Raw genomic sequence first — 23,397 nt, forward strand, 5'->3', positions numbered from 1 at the left:
CAACCCCTTCGGCACTTTGGCCTTATTTTCCCCAACACATCTGCCCCCCACCTCCTTCAGTTGACAGGCTAAATATTTTTACTTGACTTTGTGGGAGGGGCAGAAAGAACAGAGAAATCCGCACAAACCAATCCGTTTCTGGAAAGGGCGGGAGCTGGGCGAGGTCCCTGCGTTCCTGCCCCGGGAGCTGTAGCGAACAGAAGCCGGAGTCCCAGGGTGGAGTCTTGCGCTCCTCTTGACCCTGCCGCAGCCCCCGGATGCTCCCGGGGCTTTCTCTCCGACTCCCCTTGCGCGACTGTCCGGCCCCTGAACCTTCGTGTTCTGAATTCTGGGTCAGTTTCTTTCTCTGGAAGCCTCTCTGAGGGTCTCCTGCTTCTGACTGCATCTCCCTCTGTTCTGCCTCTGTCTCTGGATCATCTGAAGCTGTGTGCAGCTGCCTGGCACAGCATTTGTTTCCTCTGCTCCGAAATTCTTTTCTATCTTGGCTGTCTCTACTTGAGATTTCCAATCCCTTTGCCCCTGTACCTCACTCCCCACCCCGGAACCTGGGTCTGCATCCCATGAGATCCTTTTTCCCAGAGGGACATCTGGAGGACACTCAGGGCTGAGATGGTGGCAGTGCCTGCTCTGTGGCCCTGGGGAGTACACTTGCTTATGAGCCTGCTGTCCTTGGGATCTGGCCTGGACACACTAGAGGGTGAGTCCCCAGCAACGTCTTTCCAACCCCATCCCGCTCCCAGAAAGCTTCTATGTTGTCTTTGTTTGGTTTGGTTTTTCGAGACAGGGTTTCTCCGTTTAGCCCTGGCTGTCCTAAAACTCACACTGTAGACCAGGCTAGCCTTCAGAGAGCCACCGGCCTCTGCCGGGATTAAAGGCATGCGCCACCGCCTCTGGCTTCTATTTAATCTTTATGGGAATTTAAGGACTAGGGCTAGCCCTCAAAAGGACTTTTCACTAGGATTCACTTTTCATATAAGATTTTTTTTCCCTCTCAGCGTCCTAAGAGTTAAGGGGTTAGAAATGGAATGAACCCATTGCTATTTGTAAAACCGCTATCCCAGGAAAGTCTGAGTTTGAACCAAAGTGAGACTGTGGGAATCAGAAGTCTTCTCTAGGGCCACTAAATGATAAGGGGCAGCCTGGGACCAGCAGCTGACACCAGGCACCATTAAAGCAATTGACCCTTTGTGCTGATAGGAGGCTCAGCGGCTGGAGAGGCAGCCCCAGGGCAGGCCCTGAGCTCCAGCTTTAGTCCGAGTTCCCCACCCACTGTGGGCAGTAGGGCTGCCTAAGAGAGGATTGCCTACCCTCTGTGCCTCAGTGCTGTTCCTCCGACACACACTTCCCACCAAAGGCGTCCAGGAAGTGTGAGTGCACCATGCAGACCAAATTGCCTTCAGAGGGTTGCCAGAGGCTGCCTTTGTCCTCCACACACAGAGCTTGGGAACTCAGCACTCTGGGAGTGTGAAGGGTCTTAGGATGCTCTTCTGAGTGGGGCTTCCAAGGTCAAGGCAGGGGCTTCCTTTCTGATACAGATAATACAAATGGACCGGCGTAAGGTGCCCTCTGAAAGGGGCCAGTCACAGAAGATTCGCAATGCATGGTGACCTGCCTGAGCGCCCTACCCCTGCCCCTTCTGTGCCAGCATACTGCACAGCAGATGCCAGGCAAGAGCACAGTTGTCAAAATAAAGCATGCAAGTCCTGGGACTTAGTGTTTGGTCAAGGAGCACAGCTGCTGTTTCCCAGTGAAGCTCTACCTAGAGCGTGTCCTGAGGAAAGGCAGGGGTTAATTTGAAGAGGTCTTGGATTTGTTTTTCCAATGTCTCACATTAGGGGAGCTCTAGAGAGGCTAAGGCATGATGGGAAGTGGAGCGCCTGAGGGAACCCCCCCACCTGCCTCAAAGAACCTAATTGGCTTTCCTGGAGAAAACAGAAGTGTTTTTTCTCTTCTTTTTTTTTTTTTTTTTTTTTTTTTGGTGTGCGTGTGTGTGTGTGTGTGTGTGTGTACCTGCCTTGCCTAGTATGTGCACAAGCAAGTAAGCGTGTGCATGCATGCACATCCAACAGCTGGACAGTCAAGCATCAACCACAGAGAGACAGAGAGAAAGTACAGGGAGCCAGGCTTTCCATCCTGTTTGTCCTTGACAAGCCCTGAGCCAGGGACAGGGCTAGCCTGTATGGGAGAATGTGTGGCGTGGTGCCAATGTGGGGCATTTCTGGAGGGCCAGGTGAGGAGAGAGGAAACAGACCTAGATGTTAAACTGGGGCTAAGCATCCAGCTCCTGCTAAGGAACAGAGGTGAATGGACTAGGTCCCAAAGGAAGGGGTAGACTTGGGATCCAGATGTTGCTGGCCCATAGTCCCTGAGTGCCAGAGGTTCCAGTCCTGAGCTGGGTACCATGGGAGATGCAAACTAGACTTAGAACAGCTCGCTGCTGAGCTCCGGCCAGAGAGCTAAGGAAAGGACACCAGCCCCCAGCATTGCAGGTCAAAGACCTATGGAACCTTTCTGGGTTTGAGGCTGGAGAAGTGAATGGGCACCAGCTTGTCTACACCCAGAATGTTGGGCTGAGGAAGTAAAATGAGGACCTTGGTAAGGAGGAACCATGGAAAGTCCCTTCAGAGCAAAAAACGATTTCTTACTGGGGAGCCTGCTCCCTGAGGACAGAGAGAGAAGCTCATGCTCAGAACTCACTCAGTACTCACTCAGTACACGCTCGGTACACACTCAGTACTCACTCAGTACACACTCAGTACTCACTCACTCAGTACACACTTGGTACACACTCAGTACACACTCACTCAGTACACACTCAGTATTCACTCAGTACTCACTCAGTACACACTCAGTACACACTCGGTACTCACTCAGTGCACACTTAGTATACACTCAGTACTCACTCAGTACACACTCAGTACTCTGTACACATTCAGTACTCACTCACTTAGTACACACTCAGTACTCATTCAGTACACATTCACTAAGTACTCACTTGGTACACACTCAGTACTCACTCAGTACACACTCAGTACTCACTCAGTACTCATTCAGTACACACTCAGTACTCACTCAGTACACACTCAGTACACACTCACTCAGTACTCATTTGGTACTCAGTCAGCTGTCAGTCAGTACACACTCAGTACTTACTCGGTACACACTTGGTACACACTCAGTACTCACTCGGTACACACTCAGTACTCACTCGGTACACACTCAGTACTCACTCGATACATACTTGGTACACACTCAGTACACACTCAGTACTCACTCAGTACACACTCAGTACACACTCGGTACACACTCAGTACTCATTTGGTACTCAGTCAGCTCTCAGTCAGTACACACTCAGTACACACTTGGTACACTCTCGGTACACACTCAGTACTCACTCGGTACACACTCAGTACACACTCAGTACTCACTTGGTATACACTCAGTACACACTCAGTACTCACTCGGTACACACTCGGTACACACTCAGTACTCACTCAGTACACACTCGGTACACACTCAGTACTCACTCAGTACACACTCAGTACTCACTCAGTACACACTCGGTACACACTCACTCAGTACTCATTTGGTACTCAGTCAGCTCTCAGTCAGTACACACTCAGTACACACTTGGTACACACTCAGTACACACTCAGTACTCACTCACTCAGACTCATTTGGTACTCAGTCAGCTCTCAGTCAGTACACACTCGGTACACACTCAGTACACACTCAGTACACACTCAGTACTCACTTCCTCCCAGGCACAGTGTGCGCTTGTTTTCTCACCAAGCATTCACAGAGCACCAATCTTGCATCAGGTACTACATGTGAAAGTATAAAGTAATGAATTAAACAAATTCCTGCCCTCATGAGGCTTGCAATAAGCAAAACAAATGAAGAAATTACATGTAAGTTAGTTGGGAGTCACGGGGAAACCAGATGTGGTTCACAGACTCAGGAGACAGAGGTGGAAGGACAGAGTTCCAGGCTATCAGAGCTACGCAGTGATCTCTCTAAACACCATGGGCTGGAGATGTAACTCAATGGTACGGTGTTTGCCTAACCAGCACTGACCCCCAGAAAAGAGCAGGGGAGACTGGTTTAAGCAAGACAGTGGGAGGAGCTGATTTTAGGAGCTAGGGGAGCCACAGACAGTAAGCCAAGACTCCGTCTGACTGGCTTGTTTGGGAGGAGGAAGCTCTTCATTAGAGCCCAGCCTGGTCCCTCCGTGTCATGTCCTCCTACTTACCAGTGTGGTCCCCCTCCAGAGCTGCCAGGACAGGGTTCTTGGTCTGCGCTGTTCTCATCTGCCGGCCCACATGTGTCCACAGTGTGCCCCAGCCTGGATATCCGCTCTGAGGTGACAGAGCTTCGTCGGCTGGAGAACTGCAGCGTGGTGGAGGGCCACCTGCAGATCCTTCTCATGTTTGCTGCCACTGGAGAGGATTTCCGAGGCCTCAGCTTCCCGCGCCTTACCCAGGTCACAGACTACCTGCTGTTGTTCCGAGTCTATGGCCTGGAGAGCCTTCGAGACCTCTTCCCTAACCTTGCTGTGATCCGAGGTGCACGCCTCTTCCTGGGCTATGCCCTCATTATCTTTGAGATGCCCCACCTGCGGGACATTGGGCTGCCGTCGCTTGGGGCTGTGCTGCGTGGGGCTGTGCGTGTGGAGAAGAACCAGGAGCTCTGCCATCTCTTCACCATTGACTGGGGCCTGTTGCAGCCTGCGCCTGGCACCAACCACATTGTGGGGAATAAACTGGGCGAGGAGTGTGCTGACGTGTGCCCTGGTGTGCTGGGTGCTGCTGGTGAGCCCTGTGCGAGAACCACCTTCAGTGGGCACACTGACTACAGGTGCTGGACCTCCAGTCACTGCCAGAGAGGTGGGCACTGCACAGAACATGACTGTGGCACAGGGAGGTGGGGCTCCTCCACCTTTTGCTATTGTTGGGTTTGTGAGCCAACATATAATGTAGCCCAGCTGGCCTGAAACTTGACATGTGGTTGAGGTTGGCCTTGAACCCTAATTCTTCTGTCTCTTAAGTGCTGGGATTACAGATATATGTCTGGCTTGCGGCCATTGTTCTCAAACCATTACCCTTCCTATGGGACAGGTACCCTTATTATCCCATTTTACAGGAAAGGAAAGTGAAGTTCACAGAAATTAAATAATTGGCATGGCGTCAGGCAGGCACAGAGTAGGTAAGGAGGGGCTTTGGGAAGAGGGTAGACACAAGTGGACAGAAGTCAGCCCAAGACCTCTACTCTCTAGCCAGACTCACCTGGCATCCCCACCTCTGTCTCCTCTGGTGACGATAGGGGATGTGGTCTCAGTCCCATGCCATCAGCGGGTGCACTGGCAGCAGTGAGACAGAGATGCGGTGTTGAGAACAGAAAGGAGAGGGAAGGAATGGAAAGACTTGGACAGGCAAGGGAAAGCCCGTGACCTAGGAAGTACACTAGTGGAGGCAGAAGGAACGCAGTGGGCAGTGGGGTAAGATCTTCCAGAGGCCAGGAGCAGATCTGGAGTCCCCTAGCCCAGGAGTCATTCTTATACAGCTCAAAGTCTGCCCCTCACCTCTAGCCTCGGCTCCAGGCAGGAGAATAACAAGAGCCTGCTGTATCAGCGGTGAGCTGCCTCCCTGTTGGCTGTAAACACAGCTGCTACATGTCCTCAATTTGTGTGCCATGTCAACAGGTCCTGGCTGGACCCACCTTGCCCTGGCCTAGCTGATCAGGAGTAGCCAGCTGATTCTCCTTGGCACTATATCAAGTCACCACGGGACAGCCTAGACAGGACAGCAGGCTGCAGAACAGCAACCCTGATGGACAAGGTCGCTGCTCCATCCTGAGTTCTGAGACTTTTTCTTCTTTTTCTTTTTTCTTTTTTTTTTTTTTCCCTGAGAGAGGGCCTCTCTGTCTAGCTTAAGCTAGACTGGAACTCACTAGACCAGGCTAGCCTCAAACTCACAGAGATCCAACAGCTTTTGCGTACCAAGTGCTGGGATTGCAACACAGCCTAGCCTGAGTTCTGATATTCTCAAGGTGGAGGACAGAGAGAGGCCTTCAAGCATCCATGACACAAGGAAACAAAGTCAGTAGTGTCACCTGGTGCTGAAAGGGTCACCTCAGGATGGGATGGGCCAGGGTTGGAAAAGGACATTGTTGAGGGGTTGCCAAGGGGCAGGTAAAGTCTAATGGCCCTCTGCCCACAGTGTGTCCCTGCCCCGGCGGGCTGGCCTGCACGGCAGGCGGTGAGTGTTGCCACGATGAATGTCTGGGGGGCTGCAGCCAACCTGAAGACTCTCGAGCCTGTGTAGCTTGCCGCCACCTCTACTTCCAAGGAGCCTGCCTCCGGACCTGCCCTCCGGGCACTTACCAGTATGAGTCCTGGCGCTGTGTCACCTCTGAGGTCTGTGCTCATCTGCGTGAGGTGCCTGGCCACACCGCCACCTTTGGCATCTACCAGGGCAGCTGCCTGGCTCAATGCCCTCCAGGCTTCACCCGCAATGGTAGCAGGTGAGGGGCAGACCCTTGGGGCTGTCGGGAGGCCTGAGCAGTTTCATCGCCCAAGTCTTAGGCTATCTGCTTGTCCTGCCAGCATTTTCTGCCACAAGTGCGAGGGACTGTGCCCCAAGGAGTGCAAAGTTGGCACAAAGACCATCGACTCTGTCCAGGCCACTCAGGACCTGGTGGGCTGCACCCACGTGGAGGGAAGCCTCATCCTCAACCTTCGCCAAGGCTGTCAGTACCCTCCCTCCTAACTGCAGTCCATACATGACTTCCCTCATGCAGGGTCCTCTGCCTCTGTCCCTCCAGTTCCCTACCCCTCCCAGACCCTACTCCAGTCCTATCTTCCTCATCCTCAGACAACCTGGAACCCGAGCTTCAACACAACCTGGGGCTAGTGGAGACCATCACCGGCTTCCTCAAAATCAAGCACTCTTTCGCACTTGTGTCCCTGGGCTTTTTCAAGAACCTCAAACTAATCCGGGGAGATTCCCTAGTGGATGGGTAAGGGGTCAGAAATCAGCCTGACCAGCCCCCTTTTCCTCAGCCTTCTTGGAACACTAGTGAAGAGAATGGGTTCTAAAACTTAGTTTGCTGGTTACTAGCTGTGTGAGTGTGGGGAGGCTGCTTGCCTTCTCTGGTCCTCGGGTTTCCCCTCTGTGAAATGAAGCTTGTGCCCTAGGATTGTGATCGCTACTTACACCGTTGTGTGTGAAGTGCTTTAAACAGGGGCCGGAACACAGAATACACAACACTGGTTCTATGGTCTTCCATGGCCATGATGAAAACACCTGGGCGGTTTGGTTGCTGAGTGAACCTGAGTGTAAAATCATTCTTACCACCTAGGAACCAAGGCCTGATCACAAAGTAGTAGGTAGTTTTCAAAATAAAAGGAAGTTTATCTGGGCGGTGGTGGTGCACACCTTTAATCCCAGCACTCGGGAGGCAGAGGCAGGTGGATCTCTGTGAGTTCGAGGCCAGCCTGGTCTACAAGAGCTAGTTCCAGGACAGGCTCCAAAGTTTCAGAGAAACCCTGTCTCAAAAAAAAAAAAAAAAAAAAAAAAAAAAAAAAAAAAAAAAAAAAAAATCCAACCAAGGAAGAAGAAGAAGTTTAAATTGTCACCAGTCAAATGGTTCCCTGTGGCTTCTTCTGTCTCCTCACATATGATTATGTCCCACTAAGGGTACCTACAGCCAAGCTGGCCAGTGGGCTCCTGTGTCCCCACAACCAGTGCTGTTAAGGTGATATGAAGGAGGAGAGGGACATAAAGCGAGGTCGGCAGAGGGGGCGGGGAATTTCAGGATGTCACATTCCTAGTCAGTGGCACAGAGAGAGTCCCCTGAACCCCTCGTGGATGTGAATGAACCGCAGATTACACCTGTGCCCAGTGCAGCTTCTGCAGGGGAACCCATGAGCCAGTCCCTCTCCTGCCCCAACCCCTGCCACCTTGCAGAGCAAGGCACCCCACTTTCTCCAGGAACTACACACTCTACGTGTTGGACAACCAGAACCTGCAACAGTTGGGGTCCTGGGTGACTGTGGGGCTCACCATTCCTGTGGGTAAAATGTACTTCGCCTTCAACCCACGCCTCTGCATGGAGCACATATACCAGCTGGAGGAGGTGACAGGGACCAGAGGACGACAGAGCAAAGCTGAGATCAATCCCCGCACCAACGGAGATCGCGCTGCCTGTAAAGACCTGCCCAACCCCAGGAGTACAAGCAGGGCAACATGCACGCACTAAGACGGGGGTGGGGGGGAGTCACCCAAGGGAATGACCCCCCAAGGGAATGAAAAGCCGTGGGGTCAGTGTCAGTCGGCACGAGCCTGTGACGGGCGTGCGGAGAGAATGCTTTCCTTTCGCCCTACCCAGGCCAGACTCGCACTCTGCGCTTCGTGTTCAACCTGACTGAGGCGGACCGCATCTTGCTGCGCTGGGAGCGCTATGAACCCCTGGAGGCCCGGGACCTGCTCAGTTTCATCGTCTATTACAAGGAGTCGTGAGTAGAGAGTGGTGCCAGACGGAGGACCCTAATCCCACCCCACTTTGAGACAGGGCCTTACTATGTAAATCAGCGTCCAACTCTCAAAAGATTCCTCTGCCTGAATCCCAGCCTCCAAGAACGCTGAGATTCCAGGCCTGTGTGCTATGCAGAGTGCAATTATTTTCAAAACCAAAGGAGGTGAGGGCATGTCCAGGCTGGGCTGTCGAGAGCCTGAAGGCTAGGACCTGGATCTGTCTCACCTTCTTTGGTCTTCCATGCCTCAGTTTCTCCTCACCAAGTGAAACAAAGAGGACAGCCAGGATTTCTGAGAGCTAGAACAGGGTGGCTAATCGAGCTTCAATCCACGGTGTTAAAAAGGATTTCTGAGAGCTAGAACAGGGTGGCTAATCGAGCTTCAATCCACGGTGCTAAAGTTCTCTGCTGACCGCATCCTCTTGCCTGGCAGCGGTTTGGGAAGTACCTACTAATCTGGCCACTTTTAGGAGCGTTTTTTTTTTTTTTTTACCAGCATTTCATTAAAGCCTGGGGAGGGAGAAGAGCAGGAACCTACCCTCCTCCTTCCTTTCCTTCCTTCTTTCCTTCTTTCTTTCCTTCCTCCTTCCCTTCCTTCCTTCTTCCCTTCTTTTCTTCCTCCCTTCTTCCTCTGTCTCTCTCCCTCCCTCTCTCTCTCTGTCTCTCTCTCTCCCTTCCTCTCTCTCTCTCTGTCTGTCTCTCTCTCTCCCTCCCTCTCTCTCTCTGTCTCTCTGTGTCTCTGTCTCTCTCTGTCTCTCTGTGTCTCTCTGTCTCTCTCTGTGTGTCTCTGTCTCTCTGTGTCTGTGTCTCTGTCTCTCTCTCTCCCTCTCTCTCTGTCTCTGTCTCTCTGTGTCTGTGTGTCTCTCTCTCTCTCTCTCTCTCTCTCTCTCTCTCTCTCTCTCTCTCAATATAAGACATTGTGTCATGGCTGTTCAGAACTCTCTGTAGACCAGGCTGGCCTCAAATTCACAGAGATCCGCCTGCCTCTGCTTCCAAGTGCTAGGATTAAAGGCTTTTACCACCACTGTCCAGCGCTTTCTTCTTCTTAAGTAAGTCTTATATATCCTGGCTGCCCTCTAACTTTTTGAACTTACCCACTTGCTTTCAACCCCAAAGTGCTAGATTACAGAAGTTCATACCATAGCCCATTTATGTGATGCTAAGAGTCAAACTCTAGGCAATGTGCATGCTAGTCAAATATTATAACAACTAAGCTACACTCCAGGCTGAAATGGGCTATTTCTTTGGAGAGAATGGACTGCCGTTAGCAAGAGAGGTACCACAAGAAGGACTTCTAAAACAAGTGTCAATGACAGGTGTCCCAGCCAAGCCTTTAGCACAGTCCTATGAACAACATGAAGGAGGCTAAAACAAGCGAACCCTAAATTCAAGGCCTGCATGGTCTGCCTAGTGAGATCCTGTCTCAAAATGAACAGTAGATGGACCGAATGTGGAGTTCAGTGGCAGGATGCTTGCCTAGCATGACAGGCCCCGGTTCCACCCCCAGAACCAGGGCAAGAGCGGGAACAAGCTCAAGAGATTTCCTTATAAGAGAGATATGGATTTTTGATGATCAAGAGCAGGGAATAAGAAGTTCTTTCCATCAGGTGATAGTGGCACACACCTTTAATCCCAGCACTTGGAAGGTAGAGGTAGGTGGATGTCTGTGAGTTCGAGGCCAGCCTGGTCTACAGAGTGAGCTCCAGGACAGGCTCCAAAGCTACAGAGAAACCCTGTCTTGGGGGAAAAAAGGGAAGTAGAAGGAGGAAGGGGAGGAGGAGGAAGAAGAGAAGAAGGAGGAAAAGGAAGAGGAGAAGGAGGAAGAGGAGGAGGAGAAGTGCTCTCCTTGGTAGACAGATCTGGACCATCCAAACTGGAGGTTCTTCCTGAAAATTAGATTTGAAAGGCCTTATTGCAGCAGCACCCAGGGTCTGTCTGGAAACAAGTAGGGAGCCCACAGAAGCAGAGTGCTCAACTGGCCCAGGCTCACCTCTAGCTCAATGGCAGGAGAATGTCTAATACGGGGAGAAGGGAGAGTGTGTCAAATACGGATCCCGGCTTCACCTAACAATCTGAGTTGGTTAATATCAGGCAAGGCCTATGACCTGCATTCCTAACAAGCTCCTAATTGATGCTGAGACTGATGGCTCATAGGACACACCTCAAGGAGTTATTGACATGGGCAGCAGTGTAAATACCTCTCTAGCTATGCTCAAGCAGTTCACAACCTACACATCTGCGTGCTAGGGGCAAAGCATCTTTTTTTTTTTTTTTTTTTTTTTTGGTTTTTCGAGACAGGGTTTCTCTGTAGTTTTGGAGCCTGTCCTGGACCTAGCTCTTATAGACCAGGCTGGTCTCGAACTCACAGAGATACACCTGCCTCTGCCTCCCGAGTGCTGGGATTAAAGGCGTGCGCCACCACCGCCCGGCGGGGCAAAGCATCTTAAGGTTCCTGAGAAACCCCCACTTTATCGTGTGACTGTTATGTGCGCCCTCAGGGGCAGACCCTGAGAATCCCGGTCCAATTCTGGTTTTGACAGACACCTACTCAGTGCGTCATATCTCACAAGGCACCTGCCCTCATGATGCCCACTCTGCAACCCCCATACCAGCTCCTGGGCCATCCTGCTTCTGAGTTCCAGCAAGAACAGGCGCTTGGAGCTGGGCCTCGAGCCTCTCCTCATATCACTCAACCTACCTCATATCTGTCTTTGGGGCCAGGGAGAAGGCCCAGCGGGTAAGGTGGTTTGTGCTGCCCAGGGTGAGGAACTTGTGGTCAGACCCCCGAACTCACAGAAAAGCCAGGTGTGGCAGTATGCATCTGTAACACCAGCGCTGGAGGGCAGAGATGGTGAGCCTGCGAGCTCGCTGGCCAGGCACCTGAGCAGAAAGAGAAAGCCCCAGGTTCAGTGAGAGAACCAATCTCAAAATAGAGAAAGTGATTGAGAAAGATACTTCAACATCGACCTCTGGTCTCCACACACCTGAACCAGGGCACCACCAAGGGCATCCCCACCTATACACCATCACACACACATACACACACACCTGCACCACCGATGGCATCCCCACCTATACACCATCACACACACATACACACTCTCTCTCTCACACACACACCTCTATCACTGACGGCATCCCCACCTATACACCATCACACACACATACACACACACACACACACATACACACACACCTGCACCACCGATGGCATCCCCACCTATACACCATCACACACACTCATACACACACCTGCATCACTGAGGGCATCCCCACCTATACACCATCACACACACATACACATACTCACACATGTGCACACACACCTGCACTACTGAGGGAATCCCTACCTATACACCATCACACACATACACATACTCACACACGTGCACACACACACCTGCACCAAGGGCATCCCCACGTATACACCATCACACACACATACATACACACACACAATTTTTTGTCCCTGACTCAGCATAATCACCCCTCTGCCTACCATCAAATAATCATATCATGAACATGGATGTGATGCCTTACAGTACCCCAAAACCTTATTTTCTCTGGTTAGAAGCTAGCTCTCCTTGTATCCTTAAAGCCTGTGGTATCTCTGCATGGTCTGCCTCCAGTCTAATCCCCAAAGTCTGCCTCAATTATTCCCTGGAGGCCGTGGTTGTTGGCTTTGGGGAATCTACTTTTCAGACATGAGAGCTGGCCTGGTGTGGTGGCGCACATCTTTAATCCCAGCAGTCAGGAGGCAGAGACAGGTGGATCTCTGTGAGTCTGAGGCCAGCCTGTCTACGTGGGAGTTCTTGGACAGCATTAAAGCTAGGAACCCACATCTAGAGAGGTGTTTATGGAAACACAAACACACGTGGAACCATGCCTGTAGTCTTGAAGGTTCATAGACCTCCAAAATCCATGCAGGGACTTTGACTAAGACACTCTGCCTACTGGGAGTGATGGTGCAAGCCTATAATCATGGTAAACACTCAGGAGCCAAAGTCAAAAGACAGCAAGTTCAAGACTAGGCTAGGCTACTTGGAAATACTCTTGAGAACAGAACAAAACAGAAGAGAGGATTATTCTGCCCTCAGCAAGAGACTGCTCTCTTGGTCCTAGCTCCAGAGAATGAGAATGATTCTCTTGGTCCTAGAGATGAGAATGATCTGCTTCTTTGCCCATATCCATTTTCTAGGTTTTGTTTTAATACAGTGCAAACCTCTTTCTTTCTTTCTTTGTTTTTTTAATATTTATTTATTTATACAATATTCCGTCTTTGTGTATGTCTGCAGGCCAGAAGAGGGCACCAGACCTCATTACAGATGGTTGTAAGCCACCATGTGGTTGCTGGGAATTGAACTCAGGACCTTTGGAAGAGCAGGCAATGCTCTTAACCACTGAGCCAACTCTCCAGCCCATCTTTCTTTCTTTCACTATTCTCATTAGGACAAAAACTCAATAATTTCTACTAAGGATGAGGGATATTTCATTATAATTTGTGATGTGTGGAGGATCATAAGCCCCACAGGGTGGGTGAATTGGCGAAAATCACAGCTGTATTCACATGCAAAGTGGGGAAAGGGCTATGGCCGTCCTGCATAGTGGGGGGAGGTGTTAGAGATCAGATATGGGCCTGAGCCGTACCCCAACACTGGGGATGGTGTATTCAGCCCATTCCAGAACGCCACAGAACATGTGGGTCCAGACGCGTGTGGAACACAGAGCTGGAACCTGTTGGATGTGGAACTACCGCTCAGCCGTACCCAGGAGCCAGGGGTGACCCTAGCGCCCCTTAAGCCCTGGACACAGTATGCTGTGTTTGTGCGAGCCATCACGCTGACCACTGCAGAGGACAGCCCCCATCAAGGAGCCCAGAGCCCTATCGTCTACCTTCGAACCTTGCCTGCCGGTAAGCTGAGGGCACCAGAATGAGACCCGTGAATCCTAGGGAGGAAGATAGAGGCACACGGGCGCCAGACACAGCGGGGCTGGGGAACCCACAGGGTAGAAGGTCAGATTCTTTGGCACTACCAAGAATCAGGGTATTTTCTGTGCTTGGGTGAGGCTGGGTTGGACTTGAGATCGCCGAGTGAACTCGAAGGCCTGTGAAGGATTTGGAGAACTAAATCCTGAATCCTGCGCTTCTGTAGAACACTGTTACCTCCCCAGGGCTGGGGCCACGGCTCAATTAGGAGAGTGCTTGCCTGTCATAAATGAAGTTTCATCCGTCCTATTTTCTGAAACAGAGAAAGGACAGAATGATTTATAGGGAAAGAGGGCTGAAAGTCATAGATCCCTCTGGAAAAGGAGGATGGATCCCGAGAGAGGGGTTCATTATCACACAGTGTTCAGAAGGGGCCCCACCTCTGAGCGTCACCCTCTTCACACTCATAGCCCCCACGGTGCCCCAAGATGTCATCTCCACGTCCAAATCCTCTTCACACCTTCTGGTGCGCTGGAAGCCGCCGGTCCAGCGCAATGGAAATATCACCTACTACCTGGTGCTGTGGCAGCGCCTAGCAGAGGACGGTGACCTCTACATCAATGACTACTGTCACCGCGGTACGCCGGGGACGCCTCAGACCGGGGATGCTCAGTGGCGGGTGGACCGCGGTCCTGACTTCTCTCTTCTGCATGGTGGCCACAGGTCTTCGGCTGCCCACCAGCAGCCACGACGCGCGCTTCGACCGTGAAGACCCGGCGCTGGAGGCTGAGCCTGAGCAAGGCTGTTGTCCTTGCCAACACTCACCTCCTGGGCAGGCGCTGCCCGCACTGGAAACACAAGAGGTCACGTTCCAGAAAAAGTTTGAAAACTTCCTACATCATGCCATCACCATCCCGAAGTGAGACCTGGTTGGGAGGACCAGAGGGGCGGTACTTGGAGAGGGTGGGACTTGGTGGGAGGGGCCTATTACGATGCGGGCCTGGACTTGGTAGGGGTGGATTTGGAGGCGGGGCGCAGCCGCAGAGCTTGCAGGAGCTGAGAGGTGCCCTGGCTTCCCCAGGTCCCCATGGAAAGTAACATCCATTAACAAGAGCCCCCAAAGGTGAGCTGGGACGGAAGCTGGAGGGGGAGGGGGAGGGAGGAGGGGCTCTGGGAACAGGCCTTTTGGCTCTGACCCATCCCATTTCCAGGGACTTAGAGAGGCACCGCCGGGAAGCTGGGCCTCTCAGACTAGGGACCAACAATTCGGATTTTGAGATTCAAGAGGACAAGGTTCCCCGGGAGCGAGCGGTGCTGAGCGGCTTGAGGCACTTCACGGAATACAGGATTGACATCCATGCCTGCAACCACGCGGCACACACCGTGGGCTGCAGTGCCGCCACGTTCGTCTTTGCACGCACCATGCCACATAGTAGGTGTCCCCTCACAGCTTGCACCCCCACTACTGACTCCAGGAACTGCCCAGTCAGTGCTCTGTTAGCAGCAGGTTTGCACTCCCACTAACCTTAGAGCCTCACTCGGTTCGCCCTTCCCAGTTCCCACGATTGTGGAACTTCTCCAAACTTCCCCATTGGGCCCAGTTTAGCCAGGGTTTGAAACTGAGCAAGAAGAACTGCTTGTGGCCTATTTGCCAGATGCCCCTCCTGCAGGAGAAGCGGATGACATCCCAGGGAAGGTGGCCTGGAAGGCAGCTGGCAGGAACAGTGTCGTCTTGCATTGGCTTGAACCACCTGACCCCAATGGGCTCATCCTCAAGTATGAAATCAAGTACCGCCGCCAGGGAGAGGTGTGTACCCCGGAACCCCAATCCCAGTCTGGGTCTGCACCTGGGAGAGGTGTGTACCCAGGACCCCACCCCAGTCTGCACCTGGAAGAGGTGTGTACCCAGGACCCCTACCCCAGTCTGGGTCTGCATCTGGGAGAGGTGTGTACCTAGGATCCCACCCCAGTCTGCACCTGGGAGAGGTGTGTACCCAGGATCCCATCCCAGTCTGCATCTGGGAGAAGTGTGTACCCAGGACCCCATCCCAGGCTGCACCTGGGAGAGGTGTGTACCCAGGAACCCCTACCCCAGTCTGGATCTGCACCTCCACCCACTTCGCAGCCTGCTGTCTGTTCTTCCTGCAGGAGGCCACAGTGCTCTGTGTGTCTCGACTTCGATATGCCAAAGTTGGTGGGGTGCAGCTGGCCCTGCTGCCCCCTGGAAACTACTCTGCTAGAGTCCGGGCCACCTCACTGGCTGGAAATGGCTCCTGGACAGACGGTGTCGCCTTCTACATCACAGGTCCAGGTTAGGCGGACTTGCTCCCCAATCTGCCCAGCTGCTCTCTGCCCACTCTCAGGCCCGCCCATCACTATTCTCGGTGTTGCCAGAGGAGCAGTTTCTACTCTAATCTGTCGTTCCCCGCCCCATTCCACCACCAGAGGAAGAGGATGCTGGGGGCCTGCGCATCCTCCTCACCGTCACCCCTGTGGGGTTCATGCTGCTCATCATGGTTGGTGCCCTCGGTTTCTTCTACAACAAGAGGAGGTGATGACGTCTCACACATTTCCTTCCTCTTCTCGCCCTTCGCCGTCTCCCAGGGCTAGGGACAGCACACTCAGAGGGTAATAGTTTAGACAACAGAAAGGACTTCCTTAAAGTCAATAACTTTCCCTGGAAGGCATGGAGGAGTCACGCCTCTTAGCTAAGATGGTAATTCATCTGTGTTAACCTGGAAATGCTTTGTCTCCTGAGAAACACTGTGGTGTGGGCACGTGAGGACTACTGGTCACCATACCATTAGCTCAAGCTGAGAAAAAAAAATGAAGTTGATTCTGCTGAGACAAGAGGAAACCACCCTAGGATGCACCTGTCTAGAGGTCATCAAGCCCCTCTGGGCCCACTGAGAGAGGACACCCTCATCTACCCGTGACTCCACCTATTCTCGGCCGATCTGACCCCAGGACTAGGATCCTAACCAGAGCAAGCGTAGTCCCCATAATCCTGGTGTGTTCATTTCTCGCCTTGATCTATTGTCCCCATTGCAGAAACGGCACACTGTACACGTCTGTGAACCCAGAGTACTTCAGTGCTTCCCACGGTAAGTCCAGGGCACCGGTGGCCTGGGAAAGAGGGCAGGAGTCAAAGATCAGTGTTCCAGGACCTTCTTGGGGAAGGTGGCTTTGAGAACAGAGCACTTCAGAAGAGAAGTCTTCAAAAGGGCATCTGAAATGTCTTTGTAGCCTTTGATGGTCTGGGGGTGATGGCTTGGAAGATAACTCAGTGGGGAAAGGTGCCCCTCTGCAAGCATGAGTTTGAATGCAAGTTTGAATGCCCAGCACTCACACCAAAAGCTTGGCATCGCTTGTGTGCCTATAACTCCAGCACTGAGCCCCCCAGAACTTGTTGTGTGCTCCCAAAGCCTAGTCAAAGCGTGGAGCTCCCAGGTCCATGGGAGACCCTGTATCAATGCATCAACTCAGAAGGCACACCTGCACACCCATGCACATCACACACACACACACACACACACACACATGCCGTGCACACGTGAGAAAAGAATGACTGCCTTAATCTGAAAATAACAGTTGACTGTTTTCTGTACTGAGGGAGCCAGCATAAATTGACTGAAGCCCTTATCTGACTCTGTAGTTACCTGCGTGCTGAAGCTGTGTGACCTTTAGAAACATAACTTTTTCACATTAAAGTTCAATAACAGCTTTAAGGGAGGGGTCAAAGGCAGGTGAAGGCATGGCGGAGAGAGGCACTCTTGCCTCTGACACATATCTCTGCTCAGTGTATGTCCCTGATGAGTGGGAGGTGCCTCGGGAGCAAATATCCATCATCCGGGAGCTGGGCCAAGGCTCTTTTGGGATGGTCTATGAGGGACTGGTACAAGGGCTTGAAGCTGGAAAGGAGTCTACACCTGTAGCCCTGAAGACAGTGAATGAGCTGGCCAGCGCGCGGGAGCGGATTGAATTCCTCAAGGAAGCTTCCGTCATGAAGGCGTTCAAGTGCCATCACGTGGTAAGATCAGGCCAAGGTGAAGGCTCTGCGGCAAGAAGGGAAGGTCTGAAATGAGGTCCGGGCTGGACTGTAGCGAAAGCCCAATAGGAGCAGAGTCTCGCGCTGAGATCAGTCAAGGTCGGGGCACAGTATTAGGTCTCCAAGGAGTTATTGGGGTCTTGAGTGGGACCAACTTCATGATTATGATGATAATCAGATACGATTGGGGTCAGGGTCACTGTTAGGTCAGGATTATGACTGCAGTCGTGGCAGGGTGGGGGTTAGGAGAGGCATCTGAGTCAGGGTATAATCACAGAAGGTCCAGGTTTTGGCCACGTGGATCAAAGAGAGACCTACAACCAAGATCTTTGTCACCCCAGGTTCGCCTGCTGGGTGTGGTGTCTCAGGGCCAGCCAACTTTGGTCATCATGGAGTTAATGAACCGTGGGGACCTCAAGAGCCATCTCCGATCTCTGAGACCTGAGGCAGAGGTTGGAACAGGGAAGATCCTGAGGAAGATATGAGGCTGGGGAATTGAGAAGTTGGGCATAGTGTTGGTGAGAGGCAGTCCTTCACCAGCCCCTCTCTTGCCTGTAGAACAACCCTGGCCTTCCACAGCCAGAACTCAGTGACATGATACAGATGGCTGGCGAAATTGCAGACGGCATGGCCTACCTTGCTGCCAATAAGTTTGTGCACCGGGACCTGGCAGCCCGCAACTGTATGGTGTCCCAGGATTTCACCGTCAAAATTGGTGGTACAGTGGGGTACCGGGTGGATGAGGGAAGCCTGAAGGTAGAGCTTCTTCCCCTAAGCTATAGGAGACCAGGCCTGGCTCGAAGGCTTGACGGGCAAGTCCCCCAGTCCCCTCCCCATCTCGGTCTCCATGTCCAAGAGCAGGGATGACCTCCGGGATCCTCTGAAATCACACCTTCCAGGATGCTCAGAGGCTGCGGGGAGAGAAGTTTGAGGACTGTCTTCCAGGAGAACTGGTAACGACTCCCGTGCCCCTAAACTCTTACTTTCCAGACTTTGGCATGACCCGGGATGTGTACGAGACAGACTACTACCGCAAAGGTGGAAAGGGACTGTTGCCTGTGCGCTGGATGGCCCCTGAGTCCCTCAAAGATGGAATCTTCACCACTCATTCAGATGTCTGGTAGGGCCTGGCAGGAGCAGAGGGGTCCAAGGAGGTGCAGACAGCATCTTGGAAGGGTCGGGGACACATCCTCACTACGGGTGCTGAGCAACTGGGAGGGTGCTGATTCGGGCTGTTGTTCCTGTTCTCCAGGTCCTTTGGTGTCGTGCTCTGGGAGATTGTGACCTTGGCTGAACAACCATACCAGGGTCTATCAAATGAGCAGGTGCTCAAATTCGTCATGGATGGTGGAGTGCTGGAGGACCTGGAGGACTGTCCGCTTCAGATGTGAGTCGTCCCCGTGGCCCTTTCTGTCTCGTTCATCACCCTTGACTCCGACCCGGCTCTTCCAAAGCTTCTGACTCCCAGCTCTTTTGTTTATTTATTTGCTTTGTTTTTGTTTTGGTAGACCAGGGTGGCCTCAAACTCACAGAGATCCTCCTGCCTCTGCCTCCTGAGTGCTGGGATTAAAAGCATGCACCACCACCGCCCAGCTACTCCCAGATCTTAACTCACCTACGTTCCTCACTTATTCCCCTCTGATCCCTTCCTTTCACCAACTGATACTTCCAGTGTAGAAGGCAGCGAGCATCTGGGCTCCCTCTAACCCCACCTCACCCTCCCCAGACAGGAGCTGATGAGACTCTGCTGGCAGCCTAGTCCGCGCCTGCGTCCGACTTTCGTCCACATCCTGGATCGCATACAGAATGAGCTTCGGCCCTCCTTCCGGCTCTGTTCCTTCTACTACAGCCCAGAATGCCAGCGGGGCCAAGCCTCCTTGCTGCCTATTGAGACAGAGCCTGACTCCCCCCCAATCTCAAATGGAACTTCAGTCTACAGGCCCCCAAATAGGGACCCAGGACACTGAGGGTCACCCATTCCCCAGCTAACTGACTTCCCATGGGCAGAGAAGGCAGAACCCAATCCTTATGTCTGTATGTTCACCTCTTATCCTGAGTCTCCCTCAGGCAGGTCAAGTGTTAGCCCAGCACTAGCAGAAAACAGGAGCCAGAAGGGGAGGCATCTGACCAGACTCAGAGTTAGTCTGTGGGAAGCATGAGCGGTCATAACCGGTGGGACTCAGACCACAGGACAGGAGTGACCTCCCTCAGAGTGAGGAAGCTATTCCACTGGGGCCAGAATCCAGAGACACACCCCCTCCAGTGTCCAGAGGCAGGCCGGGAGATCTCGCTACTCACTTTGGGGCCTGCCCCTTCTTTTCCCTGTGTTCCTCTACTGCCCTCTGCCCCACATACCAGGACAGAGCAGGAACCCTAGGCCACTGAGCAAGTGGGTTCCCACAAGCCTCCACTTATCTCTCCCTGCTCTGCCCAGGGGCCCCAAGCTTGGTGCTCCCCCTATTTTGCCTCAAGGGCACCCTTGATGCACAATCTCCCCCTTTCTAGTTGTTTGCTGGATTCCTAGACCTGGATGCTCAGGCTGGAAGAACCTCACCTTCCTCCCTCGCATCTTCCATCCCAGACCCTCCCGGAAAGGCTGAAAAAGACACAATAAATACCGAGGTCTGTTTGTACTCTGGTCTCCAGTTACAGTCTTGACTCTGGAGAGACTTCCTCTGTTCTTCCTAGGCAGCAATAGAAGATAAACATACTGCTATAAAACATGAGGACCCCAGCAGCCAGGACCCACAAGAGCGACACGGAACAATCTTGTCACTGTGGCATTCTCATGGCCAGAAGAGGCTGTGTCAGGCCTCTCCGCAGAGCCAACCAATCCTCTCCCTCCCCCTTATCTACATCTTGTCCCTCGCTGTATCTCACCAATGGGCAAGCTTCCAGAAGCTCACAGGACAGATTCTGAGTGGCTAGAACATGGAGTGGGAGAGGGGCCCTGGTGACAGTACCTGTCCCTACTAGTGCCCTAGCCAAGGCAGGGGACACACCAGAGCAGGGTCTGTTTCAGGCTCTGTGTGGTTATTCTGGGAGACCGGAATGTCGGCTCTGTCGTGTATGCCTTTGAAAGGTGCTGAAGTTGCACAGTTGTCCAGGCTTTTATGTCAAACCCTGCACCCAGGCTGACACACCACACCCCATCCACTGAGCAGGCTTGCACCTAGGGAAGTCCTGCAGCACCGAGGGAAGCCACAGAACCATCAAGACAGAACTTGAGCGGGGCAGGCGATGAGCTTTGTGAGGCCATATCCGGTTATCCTGTTTCCCTGAGACTGAGATCGTGGAGGGAAGGCGTGCTGACTCCCAAACCTTACCTAGCATTGTGACCGAAGCAACACTGACGCCTAATGGTTGCTACCAGAACTGCATCTATCTGGGTTATACAGTGAGCTCTGGTTCAACCTGAGCTACAGAGCACTCCAGGAAACAAACAAACAAGTAAATAGCCAACCAACCTGGACACTCACATAGCACGCAGGTCCATAACAGGTCCATCAGCCCCTCCCTCCCAACAGCAGATGCTCAGGATGCCATGGCAACCTGGAAGGGTGGAGAGAGGAAAAACGGATGGTGATCTGCACGTTTGTGCTCCACCTCAAAAGATGAAAGATGAGAGGCAGCTGAGAAGGACAGGTTCTGTTGTCGGAGTCCTGAAAGCAGTGAATTTAACAGGTAGGAAGAGAGCTGTAGAAGTTGCTGCCTCCATTGGGGATGCCCCAGTTATGCAGGAGGCTTTGTGGAGAGAAAACATGCCTTTTTTCAAAGGGACAACAGGAGGCCTGATAGGTTGACCTTGGAAGGAAAAAAAGGTTAAAAAATCTAAATAGAATGAATAAAGCAACTTCTTTGCCCTCTATTAGCTTCCAAATTCACAAATGAGTGACCGGCCACTAGCCAGCAAAATGGCAGCAGGCCTGGTGGAGATGAGAGAGCAGCATGCTTAGTCATGCCCTCCACACTGTCTCTGCGGCTCTGTTAGAGGTTCCCAGTCTGGCAGGAGTGTGCTGCTCAGGTGACTTTGTAGGGGTAAGAAGAGCAGACTAGAGTCCTCCAAGGAGAAAACCTGGGGACCCAAGGAAACAGTAGAGACATTTGAGTGGTCCTAGGTGCAGTGGTGGTCCTAGGTGCAGTGGTCCTAGGTGCAGTGGTCCTAGGTGCAATGGTCCTAGGTGCAGTGGTGGTCCTAGGTGCAGTGGTGGTCCTAGGTGCAGTGGTCCTAGGTGCAGTGGTGGTCCTAGGTACAGTGGTCCTAAGTGCAGTGGTGGTCCTAGGTGCAGTGGTCCCAGGTGCAGTGGTCCCAGGTGCAGTGGTCCTAGGTGCAGTGGTCCCAGGTGCAGTGGTCCCAGGTGCAGTGGTCCTAGGTGCAGTAGTCCTAGGTGCAGTGGTGGTCCTAGGTGCAGTGGTCCTAGGTACAGTGGTCCTAGGTGCAGTGGTCCTAAGTGCAGTGGTCCTAGGTGCAGTGGTCCTAGGTGCAGTGGTGGTCCTAGGTACAGTGGTCCTAGGTGCAGTGGTCCTAGGTGCAGTGGTCCCAGGTGCAGTGGTCCTAGGTGCAGTGGTCCCAGGTGCAGTGGTCCCAGGTGCAGTGGTCCTAAGTGCAGTAGTCCTAGGTGCAGTGGTGGTCCTAGGTGCAGTGGTCCTAGGTGTAGTGGTCCTAGGTGCAGTGGTCCTAGGTACAGTGATCCTAGGTGCAGTGGTCCTAAGTGCAGTGGTCTTAGGTGCAGTGGTCCTAGGTGCAGTGGTGGTCCTAGGTGCATTGGTCCTAGGTGCAGTAGTCCTAGGTGCAGTGGTGGTCCTAGGTACAGTGGTCCTAGGTGTAGTGGTGGTCCTAGGTGCAGTGGTCCTAGGTGCAGTGGTGGTCCTAGGTGCGGTGGTCCTAGGTGCAGTGGTCCCAGGTGCGGTGGTCCCAGGTGCAGTGGTCCCAGGTGCGGTGGTCCCAGGTGCAGTGGTCCCAGGTGTAGTGGTCCTAGGTGCAGTGGTCCTAGGTGCAGTGGTCCTAGGTGCAGTGGTCCTAGGTGCAGTAGTCCTAGGTGCAGTGGTGGTCCTAGGTACAGTGGTCCTAGGTGCAGTGGTCCTAGGTGCAGTGGTCCTAGGTACAGTGGTCCTAGGTGCAGTGGTCCTAAGTGCAGTGGTCCTAGGTGCAGTGGTCCTAGGTGCAGTGGTCGTCCTAGTTGCAGTGGTCCTAGGTGCAGTGGTCCTAGGTGCAGTGGTCCTAGGTGCAGTAGTCCTAGGTGCAGTGGTGGTCCTAGGTACAGTGGTCCTAGGTGCAGTGGTCCTAGGTGCAGTGGTCCCAGGTACAGTGGTCCTAGGTGCAGTGGTCCTAGGTGCAGTGGTCCTAGGTGCAGTGGTCCTAGGTGCAGTGGCCCTCTCTGCTCCCTCACTCCTCAGTCTTTTCTCTAAATTGTACCCCTGTGGCTTCTAGTCCCTGGCACTGAAGCTCCCCGATCCCATTGCAAAGGACCCTTCCAGGGTAATGAGATGCCCTGCTTCATACAGATCAACCTTCCGCAGCTGTCTGTCTCCACTTTGCACCATGCTGGCCACCACTAGACCTGGCTTGCACCCCATGAGACTTCCTTCACCCCTGACCCTTCCCCCCAGCGTTGGCCTTCAATAACTTTCTGAACCAACTCCAGGGTGCTGAGTCCCGGCTGCTCTATGGTGTCATGTGTGACTATGAGGAGCTCCCTAGGAGAGTGCAGTGACCATGAAGGGTTGGCTTTAGTGCTGCGACAGTATAAAACAGTTGTGGAAAGAATCTTCTAGCTCAGGCTGGGTGGTTGAAGGGAGGTTGGGACTGTCAGGGAAGGGGAGGGGCTGCTCACAGCTTGGAGCTGGAAGCAGTTTGAAGCAAATCCCCTACAGCTCCCCCTGTTGGTA

General features: G+C 52.9%; 1 protein-coding gene across 1 annotated transcript; it reads left to right on the forward strand.

Moving 5' to 3' along the window:
* Positions 1-609: 609 nt before the first annotated feature.
* On the forward strand, positions 610-19,475 carry Insrr (insulin receptor related receptor). Its single transcript, XM_057793801.1, has 22 exons — positions 610-697; positions 4,335-4,886; positions 6,219-6,522; positions 6,605-6,747; positions 6,873-7,017; positions 7,992-8,206; positions 8,389-8,515; positions 13,207-13,445; positions 13,931-14,098; positions 14,184-14,379; positions 14,542-14,583; positions 14,672-14,892; positions 15,131-15,267; positions 15,609-15,771; positions 15,906-16,011; positions 16,512-16,564; positions 17,261-17,490; positions 17,850-17,960; positions 18,067-18,226; positions 18,499-18,628; positions 18,761-18,895; positions 19,235-19,475. Exons 1-22 carry the CDS (start codon positions 610-612, stop codon positions 19,473-19,475), a joined length of 3,906 nt encoding a protein of 1,301 aa, XP_057649784.1.
* The last annotated feature ends 3,922 nt before the right edge of the window (positions 19,476-23,397 follow it).

This window comes from Chionomys nivalis, chromosome 18 (genome assembly GCF_950005125.1).
Source record: "Chionomys nivalis chromosome 18, mChiNiv1.1, whole genome shotgun sequence".
Lineage (NCBI taxonomy): Eukaryota > Metazoa > Chordata > Mammalia > Rodentia > Cricetidae > Chionomys > Chionomys nivalis.